General features: G+C 40.0%; 1 protein-coding gene and 1 long non-coding RNA gene across 2 annotated transcripts; both read right to left on the bottom strand.

Annotated features, from left to right (window-relative positions):
* Positions 1–674: 674 nt before the first annotated feature.
* Positions 675–1,805, bottom strand: LOC116181026. The gene is made up of 3 exons (XR_004147197.1): positions 1,404–1,805; positions 1,186–1,349; positions 675–828 (listed from the first exon to the last, which is right to left on the bottom strand). It is a non-coding gene; the product is annotated as an uncharacterized LOC116181026 (long non-coding RNA).
* Positions 1,806–10,667: 8,862 nt separating this feature from the next.
* LOC116180329 (adhesion G protein-coupled receptor L3-like) lies at positions 10,668–16,328 on the bottom strand. Its single transcript, XM_031500260.1, has 5 exons — positions 16,202–16,328; positions 12,614–12,718; positions 12,115–12,563; positions 11,174–11,776; positions 10,668–11,126 (listed from the first exon to the last, which is right to left on the bottom strand). Exons 2-5 carry the CDS (start codon positions 12,666–12,668, stop codon positions 10,896–10,898), a joined length of 1,338 nt encoding a protein of 445 aa, XP_031356120.1. The 5' UTR covers positions 12,669–12,718; positions 16,202–16,328; the 3' UTR covers positions 10,668–10,895.
* Positions 16,329–16,350: the final 22 nt, after the last annotated feature.

Below are 16,350 nucleotides of genomic sequence, written 5' to 3'. Positions count from 1 at the left end.
TGAATGTCCACATTTGGTACTAGTTTTGTCCAAATTTGGGCCATATGTCATCAGATTGGATGTCCTTCTTCCGTCCATATTGGACGTCATATGTGGGTCCATTGATGGACGTCATATTGTCCTTTGGACGAATGATCTTGAACCAATATATATACCTACATACATTGAATGTCCACATTTGGTACTAGTTTTGTCCAAATTTGGGCCATATGTCATCAGATTGGATGTCCTTCTTCCGTCAATATTGGACGACATATGTGGGTCCATTGATGGACGTCATATTGTCCTTTGGACGAATGATCTTGAACCAGTATAGATACCTACATACATTGAATGTCCACATTTGGTACTAGTTTTGTCCAAGTTTGGGCCATATGTCATCAGATTGGATGTCCTTCTTCCGTCCATATTGGACGACATATGTGGGTCCATTGATGGACGTCATATTGTCCTTTGGACGAATGATCTTGAACCAATATAGATACCTACATACATTGAATGTCCACATTTGGTACTAGTTTTGTCCAAGTTTGGGCCATATGTCATCAGATTGGATGTCCTTCTTCCGTCCATATTGGACGTCATATGTGGGTCCATTGATGGACGTCATATTTACGTCCACCGACATTGATATATTTGTCACAATCTCGTATGAAATGATAAAACCTTTATAATTATTTTAAAGTAATTTATTTCTAATCCAGTTTACATTTTAATCAATGCACAAGTGACGTTTTTCTCTTACTGCGGCATTTGGATGTCCCCAACTAAGTATATGTATTTTTCTGTCTCTTTAAATTAAAACGGAGTTCAGATTCACTTGCGGACCTAAAAAAGATACATTAAAATAGTGAAATCCAACTTGTGATTCAATCTCTTTGTCTTGGAAGTTATTTAAAACAGCGTCACCACATTCCAACCTTATCAAAATACCAACTTACGATAAACACTTAAAATATGTTAATATCGGTACCAACCTAAGCTACTGAATGTGAAGCTTTTTTTATTCAATAAAATGAGGCACCATCGCACCATGTCAAATGTATCATTTGTTTAATTTATGAAATCAAAGAAATTATGGTTTCGTCTAGCATTGTTTTAAAGGCGAGGAAAGAATGGACCAAATATGGACGTACATGTGACCTCCCTAAATGGACGACCATAAGATGTCCCATACATACGTACATAGGATGTCATTTTGGTTTCGCTGGAATGTTTTAAGGTGCGGTATCTCTTGGTATTTGGGCTTAAATTCCTGCCACAGTGGTTAGGGCTCAAAATGTACCCCCTGTTGTTTCGGCAGCCTTTCGTACTCACTAGCCAACTCCATTAGAACGGCCCTGCCCTCTCTGGACAAAAGTCTTTACATATTAAAGATTTAATTAAAAATTTTATTTTCTTACACCTTCACGTCGGTGGTTTCAGTTGATTTGAAATTTCGAGGACGGGAGACCGAAATGTCAATGCCGCACCCGAAGAGAAAGCGCAATTTCAAACGTTAGTTCTACACGCGAATACGACCCGAATGTACACATATTGTTCTGTTGCGGAAGCGATGTCCTAATTGTTTACGATGTACGCGAAGAGTTTGTTGCTGTTAATTTTTCTTAAAATGATGAACTGCTACGACCCGAGCGATCCTGAGGTTACGTCGGTGATACCTCCGAAGGGGACATTTGAGGCGTTCTATCCGAGAGGCGAAGAAACCGGCCCTTCGCGTGCGTCGCATTCGCATGGCAGCTTTTACAAGCACCGAAATCCGGCGCTGGTGGATGCGAAAAATGCGGCCGCTTACGGATTCCGTTTTGATGGCGGAAGAAGATTTAATTATTAATGAACCAGTAACAATTGAGAACTTCCGGAATAAAGCCATTGATTTATTATTGTATTTTTATTTTACTGCCGCTGACCAGTGGCGTAACTAGGTATTTTTCGAAGCGGTGCCGGATCAGGTTTTGGCGCCTAATCAGTTACCATTGCGCTCTAATTAATAAAACACGGTACATTTTTGAGAGAAACTTTACACGAAATTTTAACAGCACTGCCACCCTTTCGAATTTACACACAAATTTTGCATACTTAAATTTTAGAAAGATGCTTTGAATAACGAAATCTTTCACTGAATGAAGAATAGAAATACATTTATTTATAGTGTTTCCAATTCTCGCGTCAAATTTAACTATGGCATGGGCACAAGTCGTAGAAATGATTGCGTGCAAATGCTGGTTACACTAATACAGACTATTGTATAGATCACAAATAAAGTATTATTATTATTATTATTTTAAATCTGCAGCCTTTTCCTACCGCTGTAACTTTGTACTACAAGGGCCATCCAGAAAGTAACAGACGTTTTGAAATAAAAAATTAAGAAAGTTTAATAAACAACTTTTATTATATACATTTGGAAGCTACACTCTTAGGCTATTTTTCAACACAGTCGCCATTCATATTGAGGCACTTAAGATAGCGTGGTACAAGTACAAGTGTTTTGATTCAAACTGTGTATACATCCGCCGTTTGTGGGGGCGTCGGAAGCGGGTACCGACAAAGGGAATGTGGTAGCTCTCGACAAGATCTTACTAACGGTGGAGTCAAAACTTTAAACGCGAATTCCGGGCGAACGGGATGTCGGAGGTGGATACCGACAAAGGGAATATGGGGCCCCCGACAAAATCTTATTGATTGTGGTTAATAAAAGTACTGATCTGCCACACAAAATGCGCTGAAATCCCTTACATCTCACACAAAGACTTTGATAATTTTTTTACTTTTTAACAATGTTCGATTCATCCTAAAGGAGCGTAAATTTAGTTTTAATTATATTTCAGTGCACCCTGTAGTCGACTTTAGCAAAGTATTAGAATTTAACTGCCGTTCTTGTCTTTTATGACTGGCCTATACGGTACACCACGTACTGCCCATCCCGACTTAGTGCCCTCGGTGCTTCAGGCGCGCCCTCTCCCATTCAGAGCGCGGTGCCGCGGCACCTTTGGCACCTACCTAGTTACGCCACTGCCGCTGACTATAAACTTCCATCTTAAAAATGTGAACGGTATGTACCGGAGGCGCGAAGTACTAAAGAAATTTCCCCGGGACCCTTCTCTCCGGGGTCCACTTTAACCCCAGATCCGCCCGTGCCCAAGGCTGCCTCGATACTTCCATTCGTCCCAATCCTTTAGCCCTACGTAAGCCTTCTGAGCCTCTGCCTCCACAGCTAAGTGTCAAGGCTCTAGTTCGAGAAGTGCCTTCATGGCCCCAGTGACTCCCAGACAGGCGAGACTCTGAACTTTTCCTAGCTGCTTCCTATGCACCATACAGTATTATATTGGCCTTACCACTACAGGGTAAAGCTAATATACCACTCGAGGGTTCAAGCCCCATGTACAAACAAAAGCCCTTCTACATGCCCATAGACATGCAGTGGCCTTTTTGCTTATTCGCTCGTCCGCAAATTCCTGTGTATACGATCTGTCCTCGTTCAGAGTCTAGCACCAGGCACCACAGCAGTGGAAACAACACCCCACCCGGCACCCCGCGGACATCTTCTTTAAGTAACCGATGAGCTCATCTCCGTCGTCCTGATTGAGGATATGCATCTGCTCCCGTTAGGAGCAGATTTTACCCTCTCAGACGGTCGCTAAATGAATGCGAATTTTTTCGGTGGTAGGAAATAGGAGTTTTAACGTTTTGACCAGCATGAGAATTTGACACCTTTCTTGCGTGGGGGTTAAACGAATTTTTTTGTACGTTAGTGGAAGATTTCACCCCCTCAGATGGTCGCTAAATGAATGCCAATTTTTTTGGGTGGTAGGAAATATGAGTTTTAACGTTTTAACCAGCAGGAGGATTTGAAACCTTTCTTGTGTGAGGGTTAAATGAATTTTTTTGTAAGTTAGAGGTGGATTACACCCCCTCGGACGGTCGCTAAATAAATGCCAATTTTTTCGGTGGTAGAAAATATGAGTCTAAACGTTTTGACCAGCATGAGAATTTGAAACCTTTCTTGCGTGAGGGTTAAACGAATTTTTCTGTACGTTAGGGGCGGATTCCGCCCCCTCGGACGGTCGCTAAATGAATGCCAATTTTTTCGGTGGTAGAAAATATGAGTCTAAACGTTTTGACCAGCATGAGAATTTGAAACCTTTCTTGCGTGAGGGTTAAACGAATTTTTCTGTACGTTAGGGGCGGATTCCGCCCCCTCGGACGGTCGCTAAATGAATGCCAATTTTTTCGGTGGTAGAAAATATGAGTCTAAACGTTTTGACCAGCATGAGAATTTGAAACCTTTCTTGCGTGAGGGTTAAACGAATTTTTCTGTACGTTAGGGGCGGATTCCGCCCCCTCGGACGGTCGCTAAATGAATGCCAATTTTTTCGGTGGTAGAAAATATGAGTCTAAACGTTTTGACCAGCATGAGAATTTGAAACCTTTCTTGCGTGAGGGTTAAACGAATTTTTCTGTACGTTAGGGGCGGATTCCGCCCCCTCGGACGGTCGCTAAATGAATGCCAATTTTTTCGGTGGTAGAAAATATGAGTCTAAACGTTTTGACCAGCATGAGAATTTGAAACCTTTCTTGCGTGAGGGTTAAACGAATTTTTCTGTACGTTAGTGGAAGATTTCACCCCCTCAGATGGTCGCTAAATGAATGCCAATTTTTTTGGGTGGTAGGAAATATGAGTTTTAACGTTTTAACCAGCAGGAGGATTTGAAACCTTTCTTGTGTGAGGGTTAAATGAATTTTTTTGTAAGTTAGAGGTGGATTACACCCCCTCGGACGGTCGCTAAATATGCCAATTTTTTCGGTGGTAGAAAATATGAGTCTAAACGTTTTGACCAGCATGAGAATTTGAAACCTTTTTTGCGTGGGGGTTAAACGAATTTTTTTGTACGTTAGTGGAAGATTTCACCCCCTCAGATGGTCGCTAAATGAATGCCAATTTTTTTGGGTGGTAGGAAATATGAGTTTTAACGTTTTAACCAGCAGGAGGATTTGAAACCTTTCTTGTGTGAGGGTTAAATGAATTTTTTTGTAAGTTAGAGGTGGATTACACCCCCTCGGACGGTCGCTAAATAAATGCCAATTTTTTCGGTGGTAGAAAATATGAGTCTAAACGTTTTGACCAGCATGAGAATTTGAAACCTTTCTTGCGTGAGGGTTAAACGAATTTTTCTGTACGTTAGGGGCGGATTCCGCCCCCTCGGACGGTCGCTAAATGAATGCCAATTTTTTCGGTGGTAGAAAATATGAGTCTAAACGTTTTGACCAGCATGAGAATTTGAAACCTTTCTTGCGTGAGGGTTAAACGAATTTTTCTGTACGTTAGGGGCGGATTCCGCCCCCTCGGACGGTCGCTAAATGAATGCCAATTTTTTCGGTGGTAGAAAATATGAGTCTAAACGTTTTGACCAGCATGAGAATTTGAAACCTTTCTTGCGTGAGGGTTAAACGAATTTTTCTGTACGTTAGGGGCGGATTCCGCCCCCTCGGACGGTCGCTAAATGAATGCCAATTTTTTCGGTGGTAGAAAATATGAGTCTAAACGTTTTGACCAGCATGAGAATTTGAAACCTTTCTTGCGTGAGGGTTAAACGAATTTTTCTGTACGTTAGGGGCGGATTCCGCCCCCTCGGACGGTCGCTAAATGAATGCCAATTTTTTCGGTGGTAGAAAATATGAGTCTAAACGTTTTGACCAGCATGAGAATTTGAAACCTTTCTTGCGTGAGGGTTAAACGAATTTTTTTGTAAGTAGAGGTTGGATTACACCCCCTCGGACGGTCGCGTAAATAAATGCCCAATTTTTTCGGTGTAGGATAAATATGAGGCAATTTTTTCGGTGGTAGGAAATATGAGTCTAAACGATTTGACCAGCATGAGGATTTGAAACCTTTCTTGCGTGGGGGTTAAACGAATTTTTTTGTACGTTAGTGGAAGATTTCACCCCCTCAGATGGTCGGTAAATGAATGCCAATTTTTTTGGGTGGTAGGAAATATGAGTTTTAACGTTTTAACCAGCAGGAGGATTTGAAACCTTTCTTGTGTGAGGGTTAAATGAATTTTTTTGTAAGTTAGAGGTGGATTACACCCCCTCGGACGGTCGCTAAATAAATGCCAATTTTTTCGGTGGTAGGAAATATGAGTCTAAACGATTTGACCAGCATGAGGATTTGAAACCTTTCTTGCGTGGGGGTTAAACGAATTTTTTTGTACGTTAGTGGAAGATTTCACCCCCTCAGATGGTCGGTAAATGAATGCCAATTTTTTTGGGTGGTAGGAAATATGAGTTTTAACGTTTTAACCAGCAGGAGGATTTGAAACCTTTCTTGTGTGAGGGTTAAATGAATTTTTTTGTAAGTTAGAGGTGGATTACACCCCCTCGGACGGTCGCTAAATAAATGCCAATTTTTTCGGTGGTAGAAAATATGAGTCTAAACGTTTTGACCAGCATGAGAATTTGAAACCTTTCTTGCGTGAGGGTTAAACGAATTTTTCTGTACGTTAGGGGCGGATTCCGCCCCCTCGGACGGTCGCTAAATGAATGCCAATTTTTTCGGTGGTAGAAAATATGAGTCTAAACGTTTTGACCAGCATGAGAATTTGAAACCTTTCTTGCGTGAGGGTTAAACGAATTTTTCTGTACGTTAGGGGCGGATTCCGCCCCCTCGGACGGTCGCTAAATGAATGCCAATTTTTTCGGTGGTAGAAAATATGAGTCTAAACGTTTTGACCAGCATGAGAATTTGAAACCTTTCTTGCGTGAGGGTTAAACGAATTTTTCTGTACGTTAGGGGCGGATTCCGCCCCCTCGGACGGTCGCTAAATGAATGCCAATTTTTTCGGTGGTAGGAAATATGAGTCTAAACGATTTGACCAGCATGAGGATTTGAAACCTTTCTTGCGTGGGGGTTAAACGAATTTTTTTGTACGTTAGTGGAAGATTTCACCCCCTCAGACGGTCGCTAATTGAATGCCATTTTTTTTGGGTGGTAGAAAATATGAGTATTAACGTTTTGACCACCATGAGGATTTGAAACCTTTTTTGTGTGGGGGTGACGTGCAAACGCACCCTTAAAAAGCTAGCTAGATTTGTGTATGGTTCAATACAGTAACGGAATTAGCTTTGTAGTGTACCTAATCGATGAATTCGAGCAGATAAAACGGTTGTATGACGGGCAAAATCTGCTCGAATTTACATTACGTGCACACAGCCGTTCGTTACATAATCGATAAATGCAATAGAAAATCTCTAACAATTAATAAATATGGACAATGGGTCCACAAGCGGAATACTCGCTACAATCAATACATGCAACAATACAACAAGGGCGTAACGATACACAAAGAATATATAGGCTGTTGAATTACCAACGCATATACGGTCATCAACAACCAAAGCAGATTTTATACAAATAATGTTACCATCTTTATACTGCTTAAAAAAGGGAGAACGAATTTCGGCAACTCGACGTAGGTAACACTACGGTCCGAGATTATGGATGGAAATCCACCACCCTTGCTTCAGTAGATCAAGCTACTAGTTTGTCGAATACTCAAGTGTTAACGATACTGTTTCGGTACAGATAAGATATCCGGAGAAAGGAACTAAAATGCGGAATCAAACATATGTACCTACGATTAACCTTGCTTACTCCTACGACTGGGTTTCCATATAAGTACAAGATGTGATATAAAGTAACTTAGAAATAATGAAAAATATGTTTAGCTAGATTAAGGTTAGCAAATACCCATTCACGCTAAGACGTTTAGGTAAGTAACTTCGGCAATTTTAACTTGATGCCTCAAGAATTTCATAAGATTTCAATGACAAAAGCCAAAGTGTCACATTCACACTAACAATTAGTCTCTGATTCACACACTGAAATCGCATTCAGTCGAATACTCCCTATGGGTGTATTCAACGCAGAAGCGAAACGTTACAATGCTCCTAAAGTAGCTTAGAAACGAACAGAGAAAGTGGTCGTAATATTGAAACTAATTGGAAATGCGTTGTCTAAAACTAAAATCTGGTGCTTCGGAAATGGTTAAAGATAGACTATCATATTTGCAAAAATAACAGACAAGTGCGACTCTTAATCCCAGAAATAAACACCTCTGTACCATTTCAAGACAAGGTTTTCGACTTTTATTTTCGATAGGTAATGATTTCGAAGATAAGCAAAACACTACCTACTTATTTGCTATAGGTATATGATTTATTTAATTGTTTACATTCAATTTATAATTAACACAAGCGTATCTTGTACGGAACAAGTCATTTATTTCAATGTCCATAGGCTTCTTATTATTTGTCGCAGCACCATGCTCCATCGGTCAGACAATCGCCACTAAAAAGCAAAAAGGAATGATGTTAATTAAATTATGCAACAATTTGTGGTAGTGAAAACAGTGATCGTCTTATTGGTATCAAACATATCTGGTCTAGAGAAAAAGAAGTGCTTACCATTGTTGTTCACTTGACTTACATCCCCCATTAGTGCAATAACAGTTTTTGTCGCAACTGCCTGCAACCATGCCAACAAATACCATTAGTAGGGCACTCAGGATCAGTAGCTTAATCATTTTTAATTTTGTATATAGGTAGCTTACGTTTGGCCACGCTTTTATAGCACGTTTAAGAGGCGGAATCTTATCGCATTATCTTAGGTGCCTGTTTTCCACTTCAACTTTGACGTGTTTGTTACTAAAATTCGTAGAAGCCATTAAAAGACCTTACAGTTCCTCTTCTTATGGACAACAAGGACATGCATGCGCAAATTTGACCTGGGGGAGCAGTGAGATAACTTGAGGACCGAATATGGAGGATCCGTCCAGGTTTGAGACTACACCCATGAGAAAAATTTGTCTCCTTCGTACCACAAACACTTTTTTCTCGCTACTTCCATAAACATTAGGTACATACATTCCCGTTCTCTGCAACTGAAGAAGTTTCAAGGTAACATCGTCAGTATAATGGGACACGTAATTTAAATCTGCTATCACGTTCATAATAATAACAAAACACTTAAAACAAAAATAGTACTTTTATCATTTGTTTAAATTCAACTTGGCATTAACAATCATTTCAGAACTCCAAAACTCCATAAGTTTAGTTACAATTATTTTTCACAATATCTGAATTTATTGCCATGGATCATGTGCAGATCAATTACCAATCAGAATTGCCCGACAACCCCCAAATTTAACTTGCATTCCCCCATTGCCTTTGCTTTAAGACAAGCAGCGTATGTTCTTTTGGGGAAATGACGATGGCGCCAGAAAATTCTCCCGGGGAAAGCTCTTTGTACTAAAACCCGATGGTAGGCTTCTTCACCCCTTCGCGGTTGTCTTCATTATGTCTGACTTTTTCGAATTTTAGGGGAAGGCCAGAATCCACTCAAACTCATCTCTCTTTCTCTCTCTGACGCAGACTCATGCCAGCATTGGGTCCCTATTCTTGGAGTTACAGTAAAACGTAGTTCGCTACACTGCCCCCTCTCTTAAAAATGTTGTGTCTCGTAACACGGACGGCGGTTCATCATAACTTTCTCGCAAGAAGAATAGGAACTTCTTCCTGGTCCACTCGAATAAGCACTTCATCCTTCAGGTCGATCGTAAACCCGAACTTCCTCATCAAGTCCATTCCCAAAATTTTCGGGATTTTCAGAAATTAAATTTGATTTTCGGGTCCCAAATTTATTTTGTCAGTAATTGTTTAAAGAAGGAAAAACTAAATAAGCAAAGCCCTCACCATTTACCAGAAAAAAGAATTTGATAGAAATAAAGGCAGCTGATCCTCTTCATGGTGAGTAAAGTCCTGAAATTGATATTTTCGTTTGTGTTTGAAATGCATTACACGTGTTGAAGTGTATTTTGCTATTACGAGTAGCGCTGACTTGATAAAAGATTAGATTTCATGAAACATGATATCGTTTTAGATGTAGAAAATACCGACCAAGATAAAAAACTACGTCTTACTGTAACTCCAAGAGTATAAACCCAATATCAGGGGATGGGCCTAGGGTTGAAAAAATCGTAGAAGATACACTTAAGGAACGCTTCAATTCCCAGAAAAAAAAACGAGATAACCTAAGCAGCCGAAAAGTCGAAGAATGCCTAAGTACTTGAAGAAAATCGCAGATACGTAAGAATCCGAAGATATCAAGAATCTAGTCAAGGATGTTAAAATGGCCTTCGGCTCGCTCGGCACTTGTTTCAAAGCGGGAACCCGGACCGGACCGAAAAAGAACCGAAAACCGGAGCGAAACAGGTATTTTTTCAGGACCGAACTGAAACCGTTATTCCCCCAGAAAAAATAGAGAGGCGTCATTCAAATCGTATTTCGGAAGGGTTACTGGAGGGCCCACCAGTTGCTGTAAAACATGCGACAGAAGGGTTCAACCGGAACCAGTCCACGGGTTCAGTCTTTTTGGACGTGTCAAAGGCGTTCGATAAGGTGTGGTATAATTGAGCTGCTGAAGTCCGGTCTCCCCTTAGCCACGGTCCAGACTGTTCTCTACGCCATCCAGACAAGGTCGTGGCAACCAGCGGCCGTGTCTGAGAGACTCCGGACAGCAGTGGACGACCTAGAAGCGTGGTACACCAGCTGAAAGCCTCAATAAAACAGCACTTTATTAGATATTTTCACACTCAACCACAACCCTAATCTTTCTCATTTAACGTAATAAACTCTTAGATCATAACAAAATGTACAACCTTAGTCTAACACGTTTTTCGAGAAGGATAAATATAAAAACAAACTATCTAATAAATGATTATTTACAGATTACATTTGTCAGTAATCTACAACATTTAGAATTTTGTCAGTTAAATGTTTAAGAAGTTATATTAATACTGATATAGGCCGATGCATCATAATCTCTTCTCATTTCCTTAACTACTTATAGTACTTATAGTTTCTTGGCGCAGTTCGTGCATCTCCGTACACAAGTCCGAGTTGACGAGTAAAGGAACGTTGTCTGATGAACTACGTCGCGATGCCGAAACGGAGAGGTTCCCCATTGCGGTTTTGTCAATCTCAAGACTTCCAATGTCGGCGACGACTTCGGCAGTGTAGAAAATCGTGGGCAGAAACGCTTTGGTTTTGGCGAAAATGTACCAGTTCTGAAACAGTCTCGGTTAAAGGTCGGGGTTTCCTCACCTCACCTCACCAGTAACAATGAAAAGATGGTATAAAATATTGGCATGCTATTGCTGTAGTTGACGTTTTCCAACGCTAAGACGGCGGTGAACCAGACGACGTCGTAGCTCGTTTGTATAACGCACAGTACCTTGAGGCAACCCTTGCACTCCTTCAAACTGGTCACCTCCTCACTGGCGACATCTAGTCTCTTATCGCTCTCGGTACACTCCGATTCGCTCCGGAGCATGTTCAGCGACTCCGCCGACGATGTCATCTCGAGCTTGGAGAGCTCCAGGTTAATCTTTCGTATGCCGTTCAGCGAATACATCGTCGTGATTACAATCAAAATGGAAATCGGCAGCATGTAATTGATCAGCATTCCCTTCTGAACGGACACGAAGCAGAACTTCTTCGTCTCGTAGCTCTTCGGGGCCAGGAGAAACGATACGACGGAGAGTAGAGCGGGAGAGCCGTAGGCCGTTGTGAATAGACATTTCAGTTTCGGTACGGAACTGTGCGACAGGGACTTGTAGACGTAGTAGCAGTAAAGAAAGATCCAAAACGCCGTGAGTAAATGCAAGTAGTGGAGCAATAGCGCGACGGTTTGGCACTTAATCACGCTCTTCGTGGCCTAAAAGAATAACGAGTGTGAGATGGCTTGGCTTTTCAGCAAGAATCATCAACATAAAGCAAGATGGTTCGGGGTTCCCATTACAGTACCCCCCTACTTGTTTATGGGTTATGGGAAATCATGGTCTCCTGGTAACCAGCGAAATTTGCTTTGTAATAGATTGTTTGCTATGAAAAAAGACAGCCGCAACCATTCTCCTGGTGGGATTAAAGCGGCTTTCCTAAAATGGAGCTTCGATTATTATGCTCTCCTAGTAGCTACAGTTCCAATCTTATGAATTAATTAAGTCCAGTAGACGTGGGACGCTTGAACTTAAGCCAATTAATTTCTCTACTCACATATACCCCCAGCATGAACACGAGATTGGACAGGCACAGGCACCCCATGAGATGAAGGAACATTTTGTTGATCTCCCTCTTTCCGATTAAATTCTTGCGCAGCAGAACGCAGAAGATCGTCAGGAGCTGGGCGGCGCAACTCAAAACCGACCCGATGATGATTATTTCCGATCCGTAACCGCTACCGTTCCGATTGTGCGAGCCGTAGTAGACGTACATTAGATTGTCGATGAAGTCGTGATCGCGCAGGTCCGTGTCGGCGAGCGAGTCGTCGGGAAGGTCGACCTTCGGCAGGACGTCGACGGTGTACTTCGACTGAAAGGTCTCGGGATTGGGGAGGATGAGTAGGTCCGATTTCGCCTCCGACATCTCGGACACATTACCGATCAGTTCGTAGTCGTAATTGAGGTAGTAGTCCTCGTCGAGCTTCGTCGTCGAGTTGTAGAAGCCTGGAAAATTGTAGTGAGAATGAATCTTTCGCGTGCCAATTTCAGCTTACCTAAACCGACGTGGATGGAACGGCACACGTCGATTAAAAGCAGTAGACGTCGCATTTCAGCGGTTGATAGTGCAGAAAATTTTCAACATGAGCTCCATAGTTATTCTAAAGGCAGAATAGAACTCAAAAATGTGTGGTAACAGAAACAAATAATAGCTAAGTCTTCTCCCGTTACAGTACCCCCTCCTGTTTCCAGCCGTGATAGAAACGGAACCGTCCGATGTAAGAAATTGTGTCTTTAAAAACCTTTAAGAGATTTTTAAAGTTTATATCGATCCTTAAGGTGCCTTTAAACAATTTTTGTAGCCACCAAGGGGTTTTTTCAGAAGTTTGTAACCGAGTATCAAATATCAAAACTTTAATTACTAGGTAGTAGAATAAAGACGCTGTTATTATTATTATTATTGTAAAAATCAGTTGTGCGCATGCGCAAAGACATCTTTCTTATTTATGGAAATATTTTTTTGAAATTTTTCCATAAATAGGCAGAGTAAAAGTCTGATGGTGTAAGTCAAATGTTCACTTTTATTGGATGTTTCATAACAGATCTCTATTAATCCCTAGCGATCCAAGGTCAATGTCAAAGGTGACTTACTCAATCAGACAAATACTCTGCCTACGGTTGTAGTGAACTCGCCTTCGGCTCGCTCGGCACTTAAGTTTCAAAGCAGAGACCCGGCCCGGACCGAAAAAGAACCGTAAACCGGAGCGAAACCGGTATTTTTTTCAGGACCGAAAACCGAAATGAAACCGTTATTCCCCCAGACAAGAAAGAGAGGCGTTATTCAAGACGAGCAATTCGGATGGGTTACTGGAGGGCCCACCAGTTGCTGTAAAACATGCGACAGAAGGGTTCAACCGGAACCAGTCCACGGGTTCAGTCTTTTTGGACGTCTCAAAGGCGTTCGATAAGGTTTGGCATAATTGAACTGCTGAAGTCCGGTCTCCCATCCGCCACGGTTAATTTAAACCTCAAGATGCCTCCAATAAAGGCTAGCATATCTCATATATCAGATTTACGCATGCGCAGACTGTGCAATGTGAAGTTTCTTACCTGTACAGATATTTTTTTGAAACTTTAACAAAAGAAGCTTTCAGAAAAGGCAAACATATCGCAGATTTTAAACATCAAGTGTGCGCATGCATAAATTGCGCAATGCTAAATTTCTTATTTATAAGAATGCGGTATAAAGCGAAAACTTTTTTTTCATTTTTCTATCTTACATGGGTAGTAAGATATGATAACATCCAAGAAAGTCACACTTTTCGTTTTCACCCTCTATCTCACAAAAAAGTGGGACAGAGTGGCGAAAACCTCAAGTTTCTATCGTTAAAAACAACCGAGATACATCGCAGTCTCCACTAAAATAGGGCACAGCGGTACAACGATGTGGTTTCGGAAATCCTCATGAGATACATCCTTATCTTGGACACACTGTATATTTAAAAAATTATAATTTGTAAATATTTTGCTCTTATAAATGGATCTTAAGTTTCAGAACTCAACTTGCGCTGATTAAAAATACACAATGTACCTATAAATAAAAATGAGTGTGTGTATGTCTGTCTGTTCATCCGAGTGCGATGAAACTTTTGGACGTATGCCTGCTAAAGTTTTTAAGTTACTAAAACACTATCCGAAATTCCCACGGAAACGGAAACAGAAATTTTTGTTTTGTTTTACAGTAGGAAAGAGACTTGACATTTAGAATGTAGGTTTCTTCGAAGGCATACTTCGAAAAAAGTTCTCACGGGATAGGCGGAAAAAACCGGGGCACAGGAAAAAATGGGATTTCACAAAGACGGCACGAAGTTCGCTGGGACTACTAAGGTATTTCAAAATTTTTACTTTTATAAACGGACCTTATGTTCCAGAACTTAAATCAACTGGCGCCTTTTGCAATTTCTTGAATTTTTTTGTAATCTTCTACATTATATATATAGTAAAATAATGCCGAAATATTAGAGATGTTTAAAAAATTGACTAAACTAAATATTTTGGCTTTTACATATGGACCTTTTATAAATTTCAGAACTTAAACTTGTACCATTCGCAATTTTTTGAATTTTTTACTACGTTAGACCATCGAATAAAAATTATTTTTTTATTCAATGGTTAGACGTATACTAGATTAAAATAGACGTCTACTACATTATATTCAAAAAAGCGGAATATTAAAAAATGTATGACTAGAACACATTTTTCAATATTTTAGTTTTTATAAATGGACCTTAAGTTTCAGAACTTAAACTTGTACTTTTTGCAATTTCTTGAATTTTTGAAGCGACGTTTGACGTCTACATTAGATTCAAAAAAGCGGATAATTATGAAGATATTATAGCAACTACTCCATAAATCCCAATAGACATCGAGGGGCCATGAAAGATGAGTCATCGACGATAAAGAACAAAAGCGGATGTGAATAACGTACGATTATTGTAGAACATTTCGAAGCGTTCTAAGAACATTCTAGATCAATTGTCTTGTTTTCTATACAAGCAAACCGAATTGCGCTTCCAGTCAGTTCCAACATCGACGCGATCGAGTTATCTTATGAATACCGAGTGATAAATAATAATTACTGTAATAAATTAACTGTTATAAATTTATTGTTAATTATTTATAAATAAATAAATGACATAATTAAATTTACGTTACAATATTTAAAAAATTACCAGCGGACATAATTTTTAAATATGTTTCAGAGTTATATGTACCTTTTGCAATTTCTTGAATTTTTCTAATTACGATAGATTCTAGAGAGCGGTATATGAGGAATATATTTAAAAAAACCTTACTAGCGGACATGATTTTAAAATACGTGGGCTTTTCAGTTGGTTTTGCCGTTTTTTTTTAAATTAAACATCAGATTCAAAAAAGTGGCGTTTGAAAAATATTTAAAAAAAATGTACTAGCACACTTAATTTTTAAATATTTGGGCTCTTATAAATGGACCTGAAATTTCAGAACTTAACCATGTACTTTTTGCATTTTTTTTTGGAATTTGTTTAAACTACATTAGATTAAAAAAAGCGGAATATTAGAATTATATTTTAAAAATGTACCTGTTTTGGCTCTTATAGATCGTGCCCTTCGCAATTTCTTTAATTTACGGTAGACATTTTCAAAGAATAAACGGAATATTTTTTAAACATGTTTGGGTGTCTTACCCCATCTAGACGTGCGTCAACCGGGGGAGGGGAATTTTACGATTTCTTTAGAAAATCAGAAACACCTAAACATAAGGGAGTGGATTAGTATCCCAAAAATCATTTAGGGAGCGTTAGGCCCCTGCAAATATTAAGCATGTTGAAAAGGGGGGCGGCGGGTATATGTCCTCCCCTGAATTATGCCCAACATCACGCGTTTACCAATCAAAATTCGATGAGTGTGCGCTCTATTTAATTTTCAAAAGGTTAACACAAAACTACCCCCGAACAAACGGTCCACGAGTTTGGAGAAAATCAAATTCGCTGTGGACAGCCGAAGTGCGTTTAGATTAATAGAAAAAAATCACGTTTTTACTGGATGTTTACTCAGAAAGTTTCTTTTGGGAGGCGTTGAATTTAATTAATAATTTTCCTTACCTTTTATTTAAACGTACACATCCTAATTGATAAACAATCAACTTACAACACACAGGCATCCAACTAAATAAAGAGATGAAAGGGGTGAAAAGAAAGCGCTCATTTTAAGGGATGCTGTGGCGCGTCTGCGCCCTTCGAAAATCAATTCA

Source organism: Photinus pyralis, unplaced genomic scaffold (genome assembly GCF_008802855.1).
Source record: "Photinus pyralis isolate 1611_PpyrPB1 unplaced genomic scaffold, Ppyr1.3 Ppyr1.4_LG9, whole genome shotgun sequence".
Classification (NCBI taxonomy): Eukaryota; Metazoa; Arthropoda; class Insecta; order Coleoptera; family Lampyridae; genus Photinus; species Photinus pyralis.
This window is presented reverse-complemented; position numbering and strand designations above follow the sequence as displayed.

Bases quoted from the DNA above. Each gene is read 5' to 3' on its own strand.
- LOC116180329 (XM_031500260.1), bottom strand. From the start codon at position 12,668: ATGCGACGTCTACTGCTTTTAATCGACGTGTGCCGTTCCATCCACGTC. The intron at 11,777-12,114 runs GTGAGTAGAGAA...TTATTCTTTTAG, and splicing joins TGTTCATGCTGGGGGTATAT to GCCACGAAGAGCGTGATTAA. The intron at 11,127-11,173 runs GTGAGGTGAGGT...AGACTGTTTCAG, and splicing joins CCATCTTTTCATTGTTACTG to AACTGGTACATTTTCGCCAA.